Raw genomic sequence first — 20,863 nt, 5'->3', positions numbered from 1 at the left:
ATTGTGACATGACAAGCAGGTGGCCACACCAGTCAATGTTATTATGACTCTCCACTTCAATCAATGTATATCCATGTTATTAAGATTGTCAAAGTAGATCTGTTGACCCAAACTAAAATAGATATACTGAAAAAGACCTTTATTCCCAAATGATTTTCTTCTTGATTTTACGAGCAATAGTAATGATATTCTGCTTGTATGGGCGTAAGTCATCCGCATACAGATGTTAATTGATATATTTATTTAACATCCATTCGAAAATATTGTTTTCAAATGGAATGAGATCCTGAACAGACACGATCCCTATTTCACATCATTATATTCAGACTAGATCAATTCAATGTTTAGTTATTATTTAAAAATGGAACTGACCAATCAGATCACCATGTAGACATTTTGCAGCAGACTTTGAAAGTAAAATAATTGCTTCAAACATTTGACAAGTTTTAAGGATACCCAAAGTTCTGTGTGTAATTAATGTTTGCTCACTGCATGTGACATTTTCTATACTTCAAACAGCCACATACCTTGCAGCATGTGTCTATTTGTCATCAATGAGAATGTTTTGAAAACAAAGCCATGTTTTTGCACAGTGAACATTTGGAGAATACTGCTCTAAATAAAACAACCTTTCTCATGTAACAACAGCTTTCACAAATTAAGTTATTTCAAAAATGTCAACTGGAAATGTTTCAAATTTGCCCACATGTAAAGACATGCTGAGTCACAAACGTGAAATTGTATCGTGAGTTGAATGTGAATTGCTTCATTAGCTATAGCCAAATATCTCATGTCAGTAACAAGACACTTCTCAAACCATACTGGGCTTGAAACAAGCTGAATTAAAAAAAAAATGGTTTCCAACAATGAACATAAAAACATAAATAAAACATTTTTTGACTGAATATTGTTAACATGTAAGCTTATTTCATTTACATACAAAACTACACAAAAATATATTTGATTGGGGCATTTTATCAAGGATGGCTTTTTTAGATTGAATTTTATGACCCAGCAATGAATGATGCCAAAGGTTCAGAATATTTGTAACGAGCAATACTGCAAATATAGTTAGTTTCCGTGCATGGCAGTCATCAATTTATATGCTGTCATAGATAACAATGTTAACAAATGCAACCTTTCAAAATGAGGAAATTACCAAATGCAAAATTATGAATATTTAACTGTACTCACATCTTGTCGGTGGGATTCATACTGGGTGTATGTTAAAACCATAGCACAGAAATCCATGAAGTCTTCTTTAGTCCTTTTCTTTTTATGAGGTGATGTGCTCATCTGAAAAAAATGATTTCACATGGATATAATGAGCACTTTTCAAAAATGAAAATATAAATTCATCCCTTGAAGAGTTCAAGTATATGAATGACCAAGAGTGTTCGAAATTAAAGGGGTCTTGGAGGTCTAAGGTAACTGAGCTAGGGATCCTGTAAATCTTTTACTTTTAACTTTACAGGGTTGTGGCAAGGACCAGTGTTCAAAATTTAGCATGAAAATCAAGGTCATGTCATAACCCTATGCAAAATATTTAAGATTTACTGGGTCCCGAGTTTCAAATACTATAGGAACAAACCTCAAGAACGACCTTAATTTTGAACACTGCAAAGACTTCTGGACTTTCCAGCTTCCAACACAGTTCTATGATCAAAGCAGGGAAAACAGTGTGATTTAGAAAACATTATGGTACAGTTACAGATAGGGAAAATTAAAATTCAACTTTGGTCTGTCTGGGTTTGATGGGAATGGACACACTGATGTAACATTGCCATGCTACATGTTAAGGAATACAATACCTTATTACTTTAGTTTCATAGTCAACTTGGCAACAAAAGCTGAATATTTACTATGTTCAAATTTCTGAGAATAAACACAGAATGTATGCTATCCATTAACTGCAAGACTGACGCTTGTTTCCAGATGAATACACACAAAATCATTGAAAAACAATCATTACAAAACTCTAAGGAAAGCAGCGTTAGAAATTGACACTTATCCTCTGGTCCTTGCCAAACTTCCCAATAGTTAAGGTATCATTAGGTACTAGTAGAAATTAACCATTTTTAAGGGCTTTGATACATGTTGTCATCATCTGCACCAGTGGACAAAAACCGTTAGTTCTAACGCTGGAAAGTAATTTCAGAGTGACGCAACCAAAGAATGTGAAATGGGTTTGGGGGAAGAAAATAAGGCACAAAGAAATGATGCCATTACCTTTTCAAGGGCAACAGCAGTAAGTTATCTCAGTGAATTTCAAGAGACAAAATTTAATGACATTTCACAACTTCATGATTTAATCAACTTTGATCATGTTGACTGGACATATCATTCCTCTGGGCCTATATTTTATTACTAAATATCAAAGAGAAGTAGCTAACTACATTCTGGATGACAGTCAGCCAATGTCCTAGGAAATTAACTGATCTCTAACCCTGTATTGGTCGAGATTGTCTGACAAACACCCCCTCCCCATCTACCCCTCCATTTGTTTACACTACGTCATCTCATTATATATTCACACAGCTGTCCGCCATCTTGTTTGGTGACAGGCGAGTAGTAGAGGGAGCAACAATTTGACATGGTGTTCACGTAATTACAATCAACATCAGACATGTATTTTTGAGTAGATCTACTGTGAATAACATGAAAGTCTTGTCTCACATACATCACTCAAACAATCCTAAAACTGTTCTTTCATGAACAGTGGAAACTATAGTAGGACTTGTGCCGGGACTTTCCGGGAAGCGGGATAAATGGGGCACTTGCCTAAAGTTTTTATCTACGACGACGTAATTAACTCTAACATCGCTCCTTACAATGACACTGTCAAACAACTGCTTATACACACTCTTGAAATGGTATTCTTTTAATCCTGACAAAACGACTGGTTTGATTTCGTCACTAGAACAATGAATTTGTTTGGGGGTCTATCCAGTTGACGTTTGCACTTCCAGTAGACCTACTTACAAATAATTTCTACATTATCTTGGACTAGTGTCTCATGTTTCGGTTTCTAAGCCTATCACACAATTTGTTCCCATCAAACAACATACGCGATCCGAGATATAAGACGATCCGTGAAGCACTTCAATGACACCGAAAACAACTTTCACAAATGTCAAAGTCTCACCACTTATCAGCACGTTACTGTCTCGATATTCATTTAACAAACTCAAAATGGAATAAAACAACTTTACAAAAACGACTGTCGACATAAAAATCGAGATATGACCCACCAATCCAGGATAATTAGTTACACCATCATATAATGCAAATATGAATCTTTGTCCAGGAAACCAACACTCAACCAAAACAACACAACATTCGACTTTAGTAAATATCCGATATACTTTATCAAATGAACATAAAACGCTGAAAGATCTCATTTGCGCTGGTCCATTTTGACGCAGTCACCACTGAAGGTTTCGACCAAGTTGAGGGAGTAAGATATCCGCCATCTTGCTATTCAACAAAGTACAGCTAGTTTGAAACCGATTTACAGTTAAAGGAAGCTACACCTACCTCAGAATTTGACTGTAATGACCTCCGTTTGTTCCGTGGAGCTGAAAAATACAAAAATCACATACATTTAAACGTCAGTAACATTTTGTGCAGATAGTTCATTGTGAGCTTGACGGGAACATGACCCAACCACTGACAAGCAAGGGACGAGGACAGACATCATGTCCTAGACCGATTTCACGAACTATAAACGAAATCTGTCGTAAAGACTGGAAGAAATAACAGTAAAACAGATGTATCTGACATATAACCACAACTGTACCCAGAAATTACGAACAGTGTAGCCGTGTGCTGAAACGATTCTCCACTCGACAATATGATTTTGCTTTCGGCTGGCCAGTTCTCACTGTTCCTCAATCTGTCTGTGGTTTTCTCGGCTAGTTCCGTCCAAATACAAATATTTTCTCTGAAATATGAAGTAAATACCTTTGAATACTTCTTCTGTCATATTGGAAGGGAAATCCACCGCTACAGATTGTTGTAAACAGCAGCGAATTACACTCAAATTGCAGTCACCGACTACACAGCCAGGCATCCAGTCAACTCAACGCTATGATTCCGTTTCGTTCAGGTCACGACATCCAGAATCTGCATAGTCAAGTGACCCCGACCTTTCTAATTTGCATACCGGCAAGGTCATTACGTCATTTATCAACCGATACCACCTTCATCATCTATCATGCTCTGCAAACGAAACGAAGTTTTCTGAAGATCACAGGTAATACTATCTGATCCATTACCACCCGTAGAAGTTGCACGAAACAGTATTTTCACGCACATGCTTCTAAAAACCATGGAAATTGATGGTCGAATGGTTGCTTCCTTCGCGAGCTTTAGGGAATCCATCTTGGATACGTCATTGATCGCATAGAAGCATGTTGGGATATGTGGGCGGGGCTAGTGACGCGGCTTGATTGATAGGGCCTGTGTTGTCATGGTTTATGTATGTCCCCCATTTCTTCATTCCTTGCTAATGTCGCATGTGATGTCGGAATACTAAACAAGCCATGATCATGGTTACAACAGTGTCTGTTTGAACTGAGAAATGGTAATGCTCACTTGTGAAACAACAAAACCTTTATTGACCTATGGCCAGTAGACTTTTGTGTTCAGCCTCGCATTCGAAGAGCTCGGTCAATGGCGCGCAACACATGTGTACGGCAGTCTTCAGGTCTCTTTAGAGAGTTCAATGGTGGGTCTAACCCTATATGCTATTTGGCTTGCTTTTATATGACCTGTTGATCATCGACAGCGCGTCATACTGACAGAGCACATCACTACAATATAACTGAAAATTATTTACCGTCTTGACTAGGCTGATCTAGGCGATAGGCCTATTTCTAGTTCTATTTATATTATGCTGCTAAAATAAATAAGGATTAGTGTATTGCCTATTGGTGATGAATGTTTTTTCTTGGTCATATATTGTCATATACTCGTAATATAGTAAAGTTACAGACTTCACTGGGATTTCATTGATGCATGATATGTTCTCAGGCAAAGAAAATATTTGACACTCACCCGAAATAGAATTCTATAATGTTCCAATGTTTGACATTGTTTTTGCCACAGTCAGCAATAATCTAACAATTTTATGACACCCTGTAGTTAGTAAAGTGTGGGCTACCAGATAAACCACTGGCAGGGAAACCATCTGGTGATGGCCATGATAATGAAGTCATACAGGTTGACACCCCCATTCAATTTAGGTGTTTTTCAACATTGCTTACAAGGCCTAGTGCTGGGGAGCAATTTTAACCTTGATCCCGAAAAGGTTTGTTCCCATTCGAAGCCTAAAAGAATGAGTGTTCTTTTGATTACATGACGCACCCTTCCTACAGTGCAAGGCCGGTGGGGTTTGTGCTTTACAAGAGATGGCCAGCGACCTGTGCTGGTTGATTGGTTTGTTGTTTAACGCCGCACTCAGCAATATTCCAGCTATATGACAGCAGTCTGTAAATAATCTAGCCTGGACCAGACAATCCAGTGATTAATATCCTGAGCATCGATCCACAAGATTAGGATCGATGACATGCATCAACCAAGTCAGCGAGCCTGACCACCCGATCACGTTAGTTGCCTTGTACGAGAAGCATAGTCGCCTTATACAGCAAGTATGGGTTGCTGAAGACCTATTCTACCCTGGATCTTCCCGGCAACTGTGCTGGTCTCAAGATGCGGCCAGATGGATTGTGTGGTCAGCGTTGCTCACAATATCAGTCACTGGATTGTTCACAGGGTTTTTATATTTGTCACAGGACCTCCCCTACAGACCTCTAAGTTCCTTTTTTTGTGTTAGGGAGCCAAGCGGTTTCTAACATGAATATTTTAGGAGTGAAACAAATTTTTTAAGGAGCCAACAAATATTGTCACCAGTTATGTTGACTTTTAGGTAGCCAAGTGTTGAACAGTAAATAAATTTAGTTTGCCAATCATAGATTTAAGTCGCATTTGGCCACCAAAATGGTTGCTACTTTGAGGTCTGCGCTCACTGGTGGGTCTTCTGAGCTGGGACAAGTACCCACGATAATACCAGGACCGGTGGTTGGTCACAGGATATAGTGTTTAGTGACAAATCAATGAAACTACATGGTTACACTACAGGTCGATAATGTTCTCATTTCCCTCTGACTATGTACGCATTCCTACTGACTTGTATATGTTTTGAGTACAGATAAAGCTTCAGTCAGCTTCAGTGAATTCATGTTCAGATCGTTTTATACATGTATCTAAAAAGTTTTAGCCAGGGATCCAGTAAATAAATTCCTAATCAGACATTTTGCCCCCTATTCTTTGAGACCTACAGTGGGTACCCAGGCAGGGTCAGGTAATCATGGTAAGAGTGGTTTGGGTACCTGGGTCATGGACTAGTTCAGTGTTAGATTTTCTCAAGAAGTTAATATTTTTTGGTACTTTTTGACTCTTGATAGCCATTGTCTGATGCAAAACTTGTAAGTATAAGAAAGACGAAACACCTATCTGTCAGCCATTTGAGCATGTCTTGATAATATTCTCCTGCTTGAGCCTACATTGTCATGTCACAATGCTTCGTCTGGTCACAGGGCTTACATGGATGACACTGGCCTGGTTCCAGTGATAACCTCTACTATCACTAAGAAGAGGCAGGGCGTTGCTTTGCAAGCCTTGTTATGTGCAGAAATAGACCCCACCCTTCAATCAGATGCTATTACCTGTAGAACATATCTTATTGATAGGGAAATCTTCACCATGTTCACGTGTCAGGATTTCAGATCTGTTCATTTTCTAGGACATCCATTGTCGTTTTAAATGTTCTATCAAAAATTGATTTAATCATTAAAATGCCTAGAATATTCACTGCCTGTTAAACGGTAGTGTCAAGATTTGTATCGCATATCTTTAGTCAAAATTGCTTTGTTCCATCCAATCAGTCATTGAATGAAATCAATTTTCTTTTTTTTTCTTTTAAACATTTAAAAAAATTGTGTATCAACTATGACTGCACGGTATTACCAGTGTACTGCAATAGGCTTTTCAAATGATATGTATTGCAATAGTTTTTCTGAATTCCAGTATATTGCGTAACAGATAAATAACCAATTTGTGAACTTATCCAATCTCACCATATATGCATTTCCTCTCTTTTTTCGATCCTTACGTGCAAATGTGCTTGAACAAAGTTTACAGCTTTACATTTCACCCGAACACATCCCAGCATTGCAATGGTCACCACCCAAACAAATGGGTCACACCTGTAATTCCGTGTGTGGGACCTTTCACGACTTGATCACCTAACTACCCCTGCAACATCATTCTCTTTCTCACCGTCACCTTGCGGAGACGTGTAGCATCAGAGCTAAACTGAAAAGCCAGGGTAAAGATAGATGCCCTTGTAATGGTAAAACAATGGGGAAATTGGGAAATTTGTACTAGCCCACAGGAATTACCAATAGCCCCGGGCTTGTGGGCTAGCTGGCAAGTGTTAATTTCTAACCCTGACGTGTATTGAGTTCTAAAGAATACAATTTTGTTTGTTTATTATTTTTATGTGAGCTACCTCCTCATTCGTAATAACATTTTCCACACTAATTAACTAGTCTGGATGAAGAGGAAGGGAATGGAACATGATAAACGCCTGGCCTGTAAAAATTGCGGACATACTTACTCCACTACTGATCCTCGTGATCATTGCTGTGATTGTCATCTTCCTGAGGCAAGGGCGTTAACTGATTGTAACAGTCCAATTTCCACCCTTGCCGAACAAGGACGGAATTTCTTGGTTCAGTCGTAGTGCCACCACTGGCTATTATGAGTTATGTGCCTTCTATGATGTCCCTCCTATTAACCAATCGACCCGTGAAGATCTGGGGTAGAATACGTCTTCAGCAACCCATGCTTGCCGTAAAAGGCGAGTATGCTTGTCGTAGGAGGCAACTAACGGGACCGGGTGGTTAGGCTTGCTGTCTTGGTTGATGCATGTCATCGATCCCAGTTGCGTTGATTGATGCTCATGATATTAATCGCTGGATTGTCTGGTCCAGACTTGATTATTTACAGACCGCCGTCATATAGCTGGAATATGGCTGAGTGCGGCGTTAAACACAAAACCAACCAACCTGTTGACCAATCAGATTCCACCTATGCTATCACTTGCATTTGTAACAAACAAAATGGCGGAGCCCAGTGAAGACGATCTGATTGGTAATCAAGATCTTTATAGTAATAGTATGTAAGTGCATGAAATTATGTGAGCACTTTGATTAAAAACATTAAAAGATTTGGAAAATATCTGTTGACTCTAAGTTAACGGTACACATGCCTTGCAAATCCTGCAATAGACCAAAATCTGCACAGCAGTTTACAAACCTGGATGTTGATTTTGTTACATGATTTACATTGGACTATGCATAGACTCATTAGTCCAGCCAAAATAATTCCTGCCTAGTTCGGCAAGGATGGGAACTGGACTTATATAGTCAGTTAACTCCCTTGCCTCAGGAACATGTGTGATTGTTGCAGCCTTTGCTCTAAGGACCACGGATGTTCCCAGCCTTCTCACCTTTTGGAGGAAGCTTTCCATTGATATTTACACAAATTCCACAAGCGTGATGTTGACAACCAGTCTAAATCTAAGGATGTGGAATACAGACCTTCCTCTGCCAAGAGGACACATGATCGCCTTCCAGACGTCCTGCATTCAGCCGACCACCAACCGTACTGTATGATCAAGACTGCTTATTCTATTGCATATACTGTCAAGGGAATGAAGATTGACTGGATCGTGTGCCACATTTTACTAGTGTGCTCGACAAAGATTTGACAATTACATCATTTCCAACTCCATGCATCAGATATCACAGATCAACTTAGTAATGCTCTGGTCACGTCACTCATTCTACAGGGAAATGGCTGCGCATACACCCTTATCTGTTAGGAACTCTTCGGATGCCGTTTTTGTTGGTCTGTTCTACAGTTCTCTGTTCTGTCACGTGTGGAGCTTTTCACCAAGTTTTCGGCGAGAACATAGACCAGTTTGCCTGCCCTAGAACACTTGTGATCATCACCGCCCCACAAGCTTTGTGCAGCTGCTAAAAGGAGAGGATACCAGTCGAGGCAAGGATACAGTCGTCAATGACTTGGTGCAGGGATGTTTTGCATATCACGTGTCAGGACTTTTCTCTGGGTTGTAAACAACCCGCTTATGTTGGTCTAGTGGTAGAGAGTCTGCCCAGAGAGGGGAAGGTCCGGGGATTGATCCCCGACCGCGCCATTCCAAAAGATGTTGAAAGATAGTACTTGTTGTTACCCTGTCTGCCGCTTGGCATTGAGGCGTTAAAACAAGGACTGGTCAGCTAAGAGTCAGTATACTGTGTCTGAGTGGGGTACTCATGTTACGGATTTGTTGTAAATCGTATGCTGAATTAATCTCTATTCAAAGCTACACGTTCTTTTGTGTAACAGTGTCCTGCATGAAAACATGTAACACATGTTACACCTAATTTCATGATATTAATTCCAACTATCACGAAGGGGTCACATCGTCTGTTATGGATTTCTTACCCACTCACGAGTTGTTGTCTTTCTGACACAAGGCAGTGTTATAGGTTCTGTATTTTTATCACTCTTTAAGCACCAGCTTCCTCGTGTCTGTCTCACGGTTGTAGTCTCCACGGTCTCACATATCTGCGCCCACTGTCCAACCCTGGAATAAATGCATAGTGTGAGATAGGATAAGTTTAAAATGTACATTAAATTGTATATTCATATACTTATACTATTTCACACGCTATATGCCCACCCGACTATCACTGCATCACAGCTCCTCTAGCCTGTCAGCTCTAAGAAAGAGAATGAAGTGGCAGGTGATCAGGTCGTGTAGGTTGCTGTGCACGGAATATAGTGCGTGGCCAAATTCATTAAAATCAGATCCTAGTTCTCGCTATGCTAAACAAAGATCTGAGGACATCCCATTAAGGGTCACCTCAGAACGACCTTTCATCCTACCAATCAGAGCGCCGCTTTCCAGATCATGAAAGAGACAGTTGGAATGTGTTTTCTTATCATGCAACCACGATATATTTAACACGGGGTATTCCGACCTACCGTTATGGGTTTTAATCGAGAATACGTCAAAATATGTTTCGAAGCGTAGTCGCCAGTTTGAAACTAGTGTCGTAAAGCTCAAGAAAGCTGCCTTCTGATTGGCTACTGTCGATTTCTTGTCAGTCATTTCATTGGTAGGTCAAAATTCGCGAAAGGTCATTCTGACGTGACCCGTAATGGGATGTCCTCAGATCTTTGTTTAGCGGCAGCGAAAACTAAGATCTGATTTTAATGAGATTGAGTGCGTGGCCCATTTGTTTGTGTGGTAACCGTGGTGATGCTGGGATGTGTTTGGGTGAAATGTTTTTGGAAGCTGTAAAACTTCAAGCACATTTCCACATAAGGATTGAAAGAAATAGGAAGACATGCATAGTGTGAGATAGGATTAGGATATAAATATACAATTTAATGTAAAGTTTTGTTATTATTTGTATTGTTTAACCTAAAATCAACACAAATTTGTTCACAAATAATGTTTTCTTCGAAATGGATTGACGAGCCCATGGAAACGCAGAAGTGATTTTTCTCTCATGGCAGTGACTGACCATATTTATTCTGACATCACAGTATTTACTTCAGTGTGTTGAAAATAGGATCTGCATGTACGATCACTGTCAATCAGTGTCAAACACTTTCGCTTGCAGTATATCGCAATACACATCCCAATACTGATACCTGTATAGCATGTTGCAATTGTATTGCCAATACACAACCCTAGAAACAACTTGTTTTTGCCGTTATTTAAAGTAAGAAGAATTCTTTGTTGTAAGTTAAGACACTTGATTGATTGTATGTTGGAGATGACAGGCCTCAAAGTTGCGATTTAAACGGTCGCCAATGTGACCTAAATTTCAATTTGTGTACTGTCTAAAATTCAGAGATATGACTACCTTGGAAAATATCTTGTGGTGACTAAATTCTATTGCTACACATGTGTACACACAAAAATAAACATGTCTGCTACTAATTGTACTCGTAAATAATTCCTCATAAAGTCAACAATGAACCGAAATACATAAATATTAATGAAATTAGTATTTTATTTTAGTTGATAGTTTATTAGATAGCAAGGGTAAGTTTATTGGATAGCAAGGGTATACCTTTATGATCTAGTAACATAAATTGCATCATTGTTCGAGTCACAAATAACAACTAATATACAATTCCAAGAGTAATGCTATGACTTGTACATATAATAGTTATTTGATAAAAATGCTTTTGGCTACCTACAATATTGGCTTGACTTCTTGATTTTACCACTGGCTACCTGGTAAAAAATACTTGTAGCCATATGACCACTTGGTAAAAATTTAAACTTTGAGGCCTGGATAACTGGTAATTATTTAGTCTAAAGATCAGAGAAGTGGTTGAACATTTTGAAAGAAGAAGTGATATTGTAGTATTCGCTATTGATTAATGGCACTGATAATAGATCATGGCATTGGTTTGGGGTAACCAATCTGTCACTGGTAACCAATCAATCATTCATAATGATTGATCGTAATAACATTACTTGGATACAGTGTATGATTTTCATAGTTACAGCAATATGACGTCGAAAATATTTTGATTATTCACACTTATCATGGGCAAAACATGAAACTTTGTTTGTTTTAGAGAACCAATTACATGTATAAGGTAGAGGGGCGGTTGGGTAGTCCAGTGGTTAAAGTGTTCGCTCGTCACACCGAAAACCCAGGTTCGATTCCCGACATGGGTACAATGTGTGAAGCCCATTTCTGGTGTCCCCCGCCGTGATATTGCTGGAATATTGCCAAAAGCAGCATAAAACCATACTCACTCACTCACTCACTATAAGGTAGAATGCCTCTTTTTGGCTGCCAGGATCTATATATTCTAATACATGAAAATATCTTTTTTTATCAATGGTTTTCAATGTTTTCTATTTGTTCAAGCAAATAAGAATTAAATTACCGGTCGTGCCGGCCCAGTAGGCTAGAATTTTATTTTGTTTCTGGCCAGTGATAATAAAATCTAATTAGCCTGACCTACTGGTTTGTATTTCTAGCTGGTGAATGATAATATATTAATTTCTCCTCTTACTCAGTAAGTTACAATCTCATTAAAATCAGATCTTAGTTCTCGCTACCGCCAAACAAAGATCTGAGAACATCCCATTAGGGGTCACGTCAGAACGACCTTTCATCCGACCAATCAGAGCGTCGCTTACCAGATCATGAAAGTGACATTTGGAACGTGAATTCTGATAATGCAACCTCAAAACTTTAACACGGGATATTTCAAACAATAGCTACGAGTTTAACGACTAAATCCATACAATGAAGACCTTCTATTAGCCATTCCAGAATGTTCTTTTGCTCAGGTTTCAAATTTGTAATCGAGAATTTTATCAAAAATATGTTTCGAGGTGTAGTCGCTAATTTGAAATTAGTGCCGTAAAGCACAAGAAAGCTGCCTTCTGATTGGCTAATGTCGACTTCTTCTCAGTCCTTCTATCGGTCGGTCAATGTTTGCTCAAAGTTGGTCTGACGTGATCCCTGATGGGATGTCCTCAGATCTTTGTTTAGCGGTAGCTAGAAATAAGATCTGATTTTAATGAGATTGAGTAAGTTAAAAACCAGGGGGCACGGGTGGCCAAGTTGTCAAAGGCGCTGCAATTCGCCGTGTCTAGAATCAGATCAGATCCGATCAGGCTGTTTATTTGTTTGCAGTTGGTTACAGTGTGCTCAGTCTGTAAGAGTTATCACCCCTGGAGTGCGCTTTATGTAGTGTAGGACCTAATATTGATTGTTGGTGACTGAACAGTGGATGTGTAGATGTCTCCCTTTATTCAGTTCGCATTCACTGATATGATGGCTCTAAGTGTTTTAATTGTTTACTCTAACTGATTACTGTCTCCAGTGTCTGACCCTAGAGCAGAATGACAGTGGTTCAATCCCCGGGCGTGTCATACCTAAGAGCGTTTAAGATTTTACAAGCTGTTTCCTGTCTAACAGTAGGCATTAAGCGGATAAACAAGTACTGGTCAGCATGGATTTAGTATACTGTGTCCATCTCTGTTAAACTATGGCATGGTATCTTAGTGGGCTAGCACTATAAAACTGGCCTTAGTGCAGATGAGTTTGAGCATGCGCGCACGCACGCACGCACTCCGCTATTAAAGTGCAATAATCTTTTATGCAACTTTAAACCCCATTTGCAGTCACCTCAAATTGATGTTCACGCTTGTGAAAGCTGATTGTAGGTGAGATTGAACACAGGAATCCAAAGTCATGATTAAAATAATAATATTATAACTTAATAATTCAAAATTTATCCCTTCCCACCTCACTACCAAAAGTCCCCATATGTCTCTTAAAAACTAAGAGAAGATGAAAATCATGACATGTCTTGCTTTCTTTCTTTACGTGACGGTTTCCGTAGTCCCACTAGACATTCATGCCTCATGTGAAGCACTGCCATCAATAGTTGATCTTCACAGATGCCTTGAAACATTTTGTTAATGCCAAAATTAATTAACTTATATTTGTTAACATGCTTGTTTCATTGTTATTTTCAGATTCATGCCTGTGCTCACAAAGAAGCTCAAAAGAAGGGAGATAACTCAGATGGATACCTTGAGGAAAATGTGGTATTTGAATAGTGGAAAAGAATCGTGACCTATTGCAAGTTTACGTGGAATGTGGTGTGCCGGAAAAATGAAGTGACAGCCATATTGTTCTGTTTTCAAGCACCACGTCTTGAACATGGAGCATTTGGAGGTTCACACTGGCGACAAGCCCTTCCTGTGTGAGCAGTGCGACAACAGGATCACAACACCAGACGCAGGGATGAAGGTCCAGGTGATTGTCGACACTGGAGCCAAGGTCGTCAAGTGTGACATGTGCGGTAAGCAGTTCACCTGTGCTCCTAATCTCACGGGACATATCGTTGTCCACACGACTGAGAAGCCTTACCAGTGTAGCCGGTGTAACATGAACTATGTGTCTCCAGCAGCTCTTCGCCTACACATGGAAACCCACTTGGAGAACCAAGACACTCGCATTCAGGAGAACCTGGAGAACCGCTTTAAGTGTGATGTGTGCCACAAGCAGTTCTTTTCCATGGCCAATCTGTACCGTCACAAAAAACTCCATGACACCTCCAAGCCCTACCCTTGTGATATTTGTCAGAAGTCGTACAGCACAGAGGCTTATCTGAAGGCTCATATGTGGGAGCATGTTCCCGAGAAGCCGTTTGAATGTGAAATCTGTCAGAAAAAGTTCCCCCTGCTTGTTCATTTGAAACGTCACAAGTCTGTGCACTCTGATGTGAAGTCTCACCAGTGCGATATATGCGGCAAACAGTTTACATCACTGGGCAATCTGAAGCGGCACAAGCTGACCCACATCGTGTACGAGTGCCACGTGTGCGGCAAGCAGTTTGTGAAGCTCAATCAGCTAAAGGAACATGTCACAGACCACATGGAACACAAACCGTTCCAGTGCGACATGTGTGAGCGGAGGTTCGCCTCAGAGGTGCTCCTTAAGGCTCATGCGTGGATCCACCGCCGCGACAAGGAGCCATATTTCTGTAAAACCTGTAAACAGAGATTTCCTTTGTCAAAGCAGCTTAGGGAACACAAGATTAGTGTTCATGGAGAGATACCTGAACCCCCAAGGAGTAAAAAGAATCTCCGTTTGCACATCACTGAACCAAGTGCAAAGACGGAAAATGATGAGAAATCATTTGATGGCGTGGAAGAGGAAAATCTGCCTGAAGAAGAGGATGACCAAGAAATTCACTACGTGTACGAGCCAAACAAGAGGTTTCCCTGTGACGAATGTGGTAAAACATTCAAGACTGTACGGATCCGCAACCAGCATCTGCGGCTGCATAATGGCGCACGGCCATATCAATGTGATAGTTGTGGAAGCACATTCCAAACTCAGACTAACCTACGAAGACACATGAAGCTCCACAGTCGAGCAAATCCATATCAATGTTCTATGTGTGACAAGTCGTACAAAACCATTGGTGCCTTAAAGACCCACATGTGGGAACACAATAATATTAAGCCGTTCCAGTGCGAGGTCTGTCACAAAAAGTTCTCCCAAGAGATGCATGTCAAGCGACACATGATTGTCCACTCGGGTGAGAAAAAATTCAAATGTGATTTGTGCCCGATGACTTTCAACCAATCAGGAAACCTGAAGCGTCACAAGGCTACTCATTTTGTGACCTTGAAGTTTCCATGTGCAGTATGCGGAAGAATGTTCAGGACAATCTCTGAGATGAAAATGCATCTTGAGGACCATAACAACACCAAGAATTTCCAGTGTCGCTTCTGTCATAGGAAATATGCCACAGCCTCCATTCTCAAAGGCCATATGTGGGCCCATGCAGAGAAACGATTTTTCTGTAAGTTATGCAACAAAAGATTTGCATCATCCGTCTTTCTTGGGCGTCACATGACCATGCATGCTCAGGAACAGAAGGAAGCGTACCAGTGCCAAATTTGCAAGAAACGCTTTTTGAAACTTGGCAATTACAGATCTCATGTCAAACTCCATTCCAAATCCAAAGATGTGAGGTGTCAGCTTTGTGATACTGGTTTCACCGGTCTTCGTATGTTGGACAACCATGTAAAACAGAACCATCCTGACATTGCAATGTTTCAATGTGGGTTTTGTCCAGAGTTGTTCTTGAGACTCAGTCATCTGGAGAAGCACATTGCAGCGTGTCACCCAGACATCTTTAAGTGTGACAAATGTGACAGTAGCTTCTGTAAGCAGGACGCTCTTCTGGAACACCAGATTCAACACGGCGTAGAGAACCCTTTCCAGTGTGACCTCTGTGAGAAGGCGTACACCAAGAGAGTAAAGCTGCAGTTACATAAACGAACCCACACCAAGTCTGACGCACACACGTGTAGGGCATGCAAGCAGGGGTTTTCTACACTGAAAGAGAAGCTGGACCATCGGAACAAGATGGAGGATCTTCTTCATAAACCACATGTTTGCAGGTTGTGTGGAAAGAAATTTCTTAACAGTCAGCGTTTGGAGAGACATAACTTTATGCACACAGGGGAGAAGCCATATAAGTGTAGAGTGTGTGCGAAAGGGTTCTCTCAATGTGCTCATCTGAAGGATCATTTGAAGACACATACTGGGGAAAAGCCTTACATGTGTAACATATGTGACAAGAGATTTACTCATCCTCGATCGCTGCGAATCCATGTGGAGATGTGTAGGAAGGGCCAATTCAGAATTAATTGTCCCTGTGGCTGTGGTGATGGTAGCAAGCCTCACCAAGTGCCCAAACCGTACAGGTGTGACATTTGTAGGAAGAGATTCAGAAGAGAGAAAAACTTCAAGTCTCATATTGAAAGCAAAACCTGCAATAAGAAGTTGATATGCCCCTGTGGGTGTAATGGCAATGAGAAGGAACATGTCAAAGGTCAATCTGAAAGTGAGGCTGATCATTCTGAAAGTGAGGCTGATCATTCTGAAACTGAGGCTGGCCATTCTGAAACTGAGGCTGGCCATTCTGAAACTGAGGCTGGCCATTCTGAAACTGAGGCTGGCCATTCTGAAACTGAGGCTGGCCATTCTGAAACTGAGGCTGGTCATTCTGAAAGTGAGGCTGGTATGGAGTCTGATACCAGAGTGGAAGATATGGCAGGAGACTCTGAGGTGTTTCTCACACATAGTTATAGCAAGGTAAGCCTGCAAGGAACTGCTGGTGGTGGCAAGAGTAAGGAAATTGCAGTGAAAAAGGAACCCAATTCCGAAGATTTACAAGGCAGTGAAGGTACTGAAAACAACATGGAGAGCAACATGACTACAACTTATGAGTCAGATAATTCAGGACAGAAAAAACACATTGAATCATCAATGGATGAAAAAACATCTGTAGAGTGCAAGAAAGTGAAAAGTTCCTTGGAGCTTGTTGACATAATCCTTGAAGCTGCCGAGGCTTCTACAGAGAAAGAGAGTGAAGCCTCTTCAGGCAGAGTGGTTGATGAGAAAAATGTGCAGAAAGAGGTGGTAGATGTACCCAGAACATCTGCTAGACAGAATGAGATACGACAAAAGGACTATCCGTGTGAAACTTGCCAGAAGACTTTCCCTTCGTCTCAGTTGTTAAAAAGACACGTGATATTCCACACAGGGGAGAGACCGTTTAAGTGTGGAATCTGCCAGAAAACCTTCTCACAGTCAAAACATTTGTCAATTCACATGAAGACGCACACCAAAGACAAGCCCTACCAATGTGCAATATGTTCCACTTCTTTCCCTCATCCCAAGGCTTACAGAATCCACATGCAAATGCACAAGGTGGCTCATGATAAGTGTCCTCACTGTAACAAAGTGTTTGTAAGCAAACCTAAGCTCTCAAGTCACTTACGGGTAATCCATCCACAGCATTATTTTGAAGGGTATTCATCGACTCAAAAGCATGCTGCTGCACCAGAAATTACCATGATTAAAACCGAGCCAGTTGAAGCTGGTGGAGAGGAATGTATTGACCAGGCTGTGCAACAGTCCCACAATGCAATGGGTGAAAGAGTTCTCCTTAACCTGGCTGTACAAGACAAGCCAGGACTAGACTCTGTTGTTCCCGATTCTGCTGAATACAGTATTGTATATTTAGGGTCTGAAGACGATCACTTCAAATTGGGCAAGTCATCAGCACCAGTTGCAGGAACTCAAGTCATCCACATACCGTGTGATATAGGGCCGCAAGGGACGAGGAATATCAGCAGTGATTCAACCCTTAACTTCTTGGAAGAAACTGCTGATAGTGTTGTCATGGAGACAACTTCTGTAGACACACAATCTGCAGTTCCTGGACCAGACAGAGTGACTGTCATGACGACAGAGGAAGCATCAGAGGTGGTTGCCGTGATACAGGAACATGAGGCCTGGAACCAGGCTATGGTCGCTGGGCAACATGGTCAAGTGGTAGATGCCCAGCCTGTACAAGTATCTTCTATAAGCGGAGTAGAAGTGTCACAAGCGTCTTTCCTCGATGCCGTCTCTCTCGATAATGTGCGGATTATTACAACTGAGAGTGATGTTAACGGGGAAACGGTTGTTGTTAAGATTGAGTATTAGTACCCATATTCATCCAATGATAAGTCGTCGTCAATAGTTATCCTGTGATCACCTCTGAATACATGCAGTCGAATTGGCTTGTAGATGCTATTTTTAACCAGTGAATTAAGACATGGCCTGGTTCGAGCAAGAGGGAAACCAGTGAGTGCTCAAACCAATAAGCATTCACATTCATCACAAACAAGACCAGTGTCCAAACCACCTGCCTGCCTGCCCATGGCTGATAACATTTCTATTGGGCTGCATGAAATTTTCCTCAACCTTCCCAACTGTTAAGACTACTTATGTATTCAATTTTATTCAGAGGGGCGGTCGGGTAGCCTAGTGGTTTAAGCGTTCGCTCGTCACGCCGAAGACCCGGGTTCGATTCCCGCCATGGGTACAATGTGTGAAGCCCATTTCTGGTGTCCCCCGCCGTGATATTGCTGGAATATTGCCAAAAGCGGCGTAAAACCATACTCACTCACTCACTCAATTTTATTCAGATTTATTATTGTCATCACCAGGTCCGTCTGTCTGTATTTTGTTTCCGGAGCATAACTTGAAAACTGTGAAAACATTTTCATCCAAACTTGGCACATGAAGTTGTGCCTTTTGCTGGGGGAATTTGTCATCTTCTGATGACTCTTTTCTATCTCAAGTATTCGTTTGCATTATTTCAACCGAATCAGGACGCCATTTTTCAGTATTCATAATGCCTGAATGTTGGCAGGTGACTTTGAAGATGGGCAGGCAACACTTATGGGTCACCTGCCCCATTGTCTAGTTGGGCTTTTGAATTATTTCAAATTCTGGACACGACAATATTTCTTGTGCAACGTGTGCCACAGCCTTTTTGCCATCTTCTCTACACATTGCTACAGGCAAGGCACAGGTTCATTGACTTCCGTGAGTTATAAACAGCCACATGAAATTTGTGGAATAAAGATAATGAACAGCAATATCAGGCAATCGTAGGGTTCTCTCATGGGGTTGGGTTCATTGACTTCCGTGAGTTATAAACAGCCACATGAAATTTGTGGAATAAAGATAATGAACAGCAATATCAGGCAATCGTAGGGTTCTCTCATGGGGTCGGGTTCATTGACTTCCGTGAGTTATAAACAGCCACATGAAATTTGTGGAAAATAGATAATTGGCAATATCAGGCAATCGTAGGTTTCGTACAACGTTCATGCAAGGGTCATGTGATGTCCGGAAGTTATGTAGACTTCTCATTGTGTCAGTTGAAGAAAGACAGATATATCACTGCTACGTGGTAAATTGTCTGCATGTATTCACGGGTGATGAGAGACATAAAGTCATTTATCATACCACCATGTGATGAGATGTGATGAATGATGAGATCTGCAGGGATGAGAATCTTCCGTGGATCCGCAAATTTTAGTGACCACAAATTTGTGAAAATCTGATGGCTTCCCTCATAAACACCCCCAAATTATGGACCACACTCCATTGCAAAGAAGTTTCAGCTGAAAAGTAAAATATCCATTCTCATCCCTGGATCTGATTTGTTCACTTGATCTTGATTAAACACTATGTATCCTGCCTTGGAGGGAAATATATTTCTTAGCGGGAGAATAAATTCCTTATGTCCCGCCACGAACAAGACAGGCTGCACGTGGGTTTCTGAGAGGCATATTAAGTCCCTTTTATCCCAGCTTCTAAGCAGGAAGGCGCACACTTTTTCCGATTCGATGAAAGTCACGTGACATAGTGCAAGTAAACCTCACCTCAATCAAACTAATGTTTTCTATCAATTTTGAATTTGTTTTATTTCTATTACAATGAGGGTCACGGGTGGCCCTGTCGTCTAAGGCGCCGCAAGATGTCAGTTGGATATTAATCTAGAACTCTAAAACTTATTTATTTATGAAAGTGCTACAATCTTATATTTGCCAAATCACTTGTAGAGGTAGACACTGAATGATGTAGGATCATTTAGCTTTTATATATTTGAAGGGGACGGTATCGGAGGAAGTGTATCAAGCATGGCTTCTCAGACTCATTACATATGGCATTTAAAAGTTGTCAGTGTTTCAATAAAGGCAATGGCGTTCCTCGGCCATTTGAGAAATAGTATACTGTTGGGCCTGAAAGGGTTACTTAGAGATAGTTATGTGCTGGGCCTGAAAGGGTTACTTTGAAATAGTTATGTGCTGGGCCTGAATGGGTTACTTTGAGATAGTTATGTGCTGGGCCTGAAAGGGTTACTTTGAAATAGTTATGTGCTGGGCCTGAATGGGTTACTTTGAGATAGTTATGTGCTGGGCCTGAATGGGTTACTTTGAGATAGTTATGTGCTGGGCCTGAATTGGTTACTTTGAGATAGTTATGTGCTGGGCCTGAAAGGGTTACTTTGAAATAGTTATGTGCTTGGCCTGAATGGGTTACTTTGAAATAGTTATGTGCTGGGCCTGAATGGGTTACTTTGAGATAGTTATGTGCTGGGCCTGAAAGGGTTACTTTGAAATAGTTATGTGCTGGGCCTGAATGGGTTACTTTGAGATACTGGTAGTTATGCCATGGCCCTGAATGGGTTACTTTGAGATAGTTATGTGCTGGGCCTGAATGGATTACTTTGAGATACCGGTAGTTATGCGTTGGTCCTAAATGGGTTACTTTGAGATAGTTATGTGCTGGGCCTGAATGGGTTACTTTGA

At 40.8% G+C, this 20,863-nt stretch overlaps 2 protein-coding genes across 6 annotated transcripts in view; one reads left to right on the top strand and one right to left on the bottom strand.

Annotated features, from left to right (window-relative positions):
- Positions 1–4,373, bottom strand: part of LOC139462291 (PHD finger protein 23B-like) — a 26,654-nt gene extending 22,281 nt beyond the window's left edge. For both annotated transcript variants that reach the window (XM_071243915.1, XM_071243916.1), the window contains exons 1-3: positions 3,964–4,373; positions 3,538–3,578; positions 1,195–1,296 (exon numbers count right to left, since the gene is read on the bottom strand). In XM_071243915.1, coding sequence (XP_071100016.1) covers positions 1,195–1,296; positions 3,538–3,578; positions 3,964–4,072 — 252 coding nt within the window. In that variant the 5' untranslated portion in view covers positions 4,073–4,373. The remainder of the gene's footprint in view (positions 1–1,194; positions 1,297–3,537; positions 3,579–3,963) is intronic.
- The window catches only part of LOC139462290 (zinc finger protein 721-like), a 26,988-nt gene extending 6,125 nt beyond the window's left edge, over positions 1–20,863 (top strand). The window contains exons 1-2 of one of the 4 annotated variants that reach the window (XM_071243913.1): positions 4,181–4,255; positions 13,661–20,863. In XM_071243913.1, coding sequence (XP_071100014.1) covers positions 13,848–18,200 — 4,353 coding nt within the window. In that variant the 5' untranslated portion in view covers positions 4,181–4,255; positions 13,661–13,847 and the 3' untranslated portion in view covers positions 18,201–20,863. Of the gene's footprint in view, positions 1–4,180; positions 4,256–4,479; positions 4,730–13,660 lie in introns of those variants that run through there. The other 3 variants (XM_071243912.1, XM_071243911.1, XM_071243914.1) reach the window with 3 other exon arrangements.

Source organism: Haliotis cracherodii, unplaced genomic scaffold, assembly GCF_022045235.1.
Source record: "Haliotis cracherodii isolate W230 unplaced genomic scaffold, xgHalCrac1.p SCAF_15, whole genome shotgun sequence".
In the NCBI taxonomy this organism is placed as follows: domain Eukaryota; kingdom Metazoa; phylum Mollusca; class Gastropoda; order Lepetellida; family Haliotidae; genus Haliotis; species Haliotis cracherodii.
The sequence above is the reverse complement of the archived record's forward strand: the minus strand, read 5'-3'. Positions and strand labels throughout refer to the sequence as shown.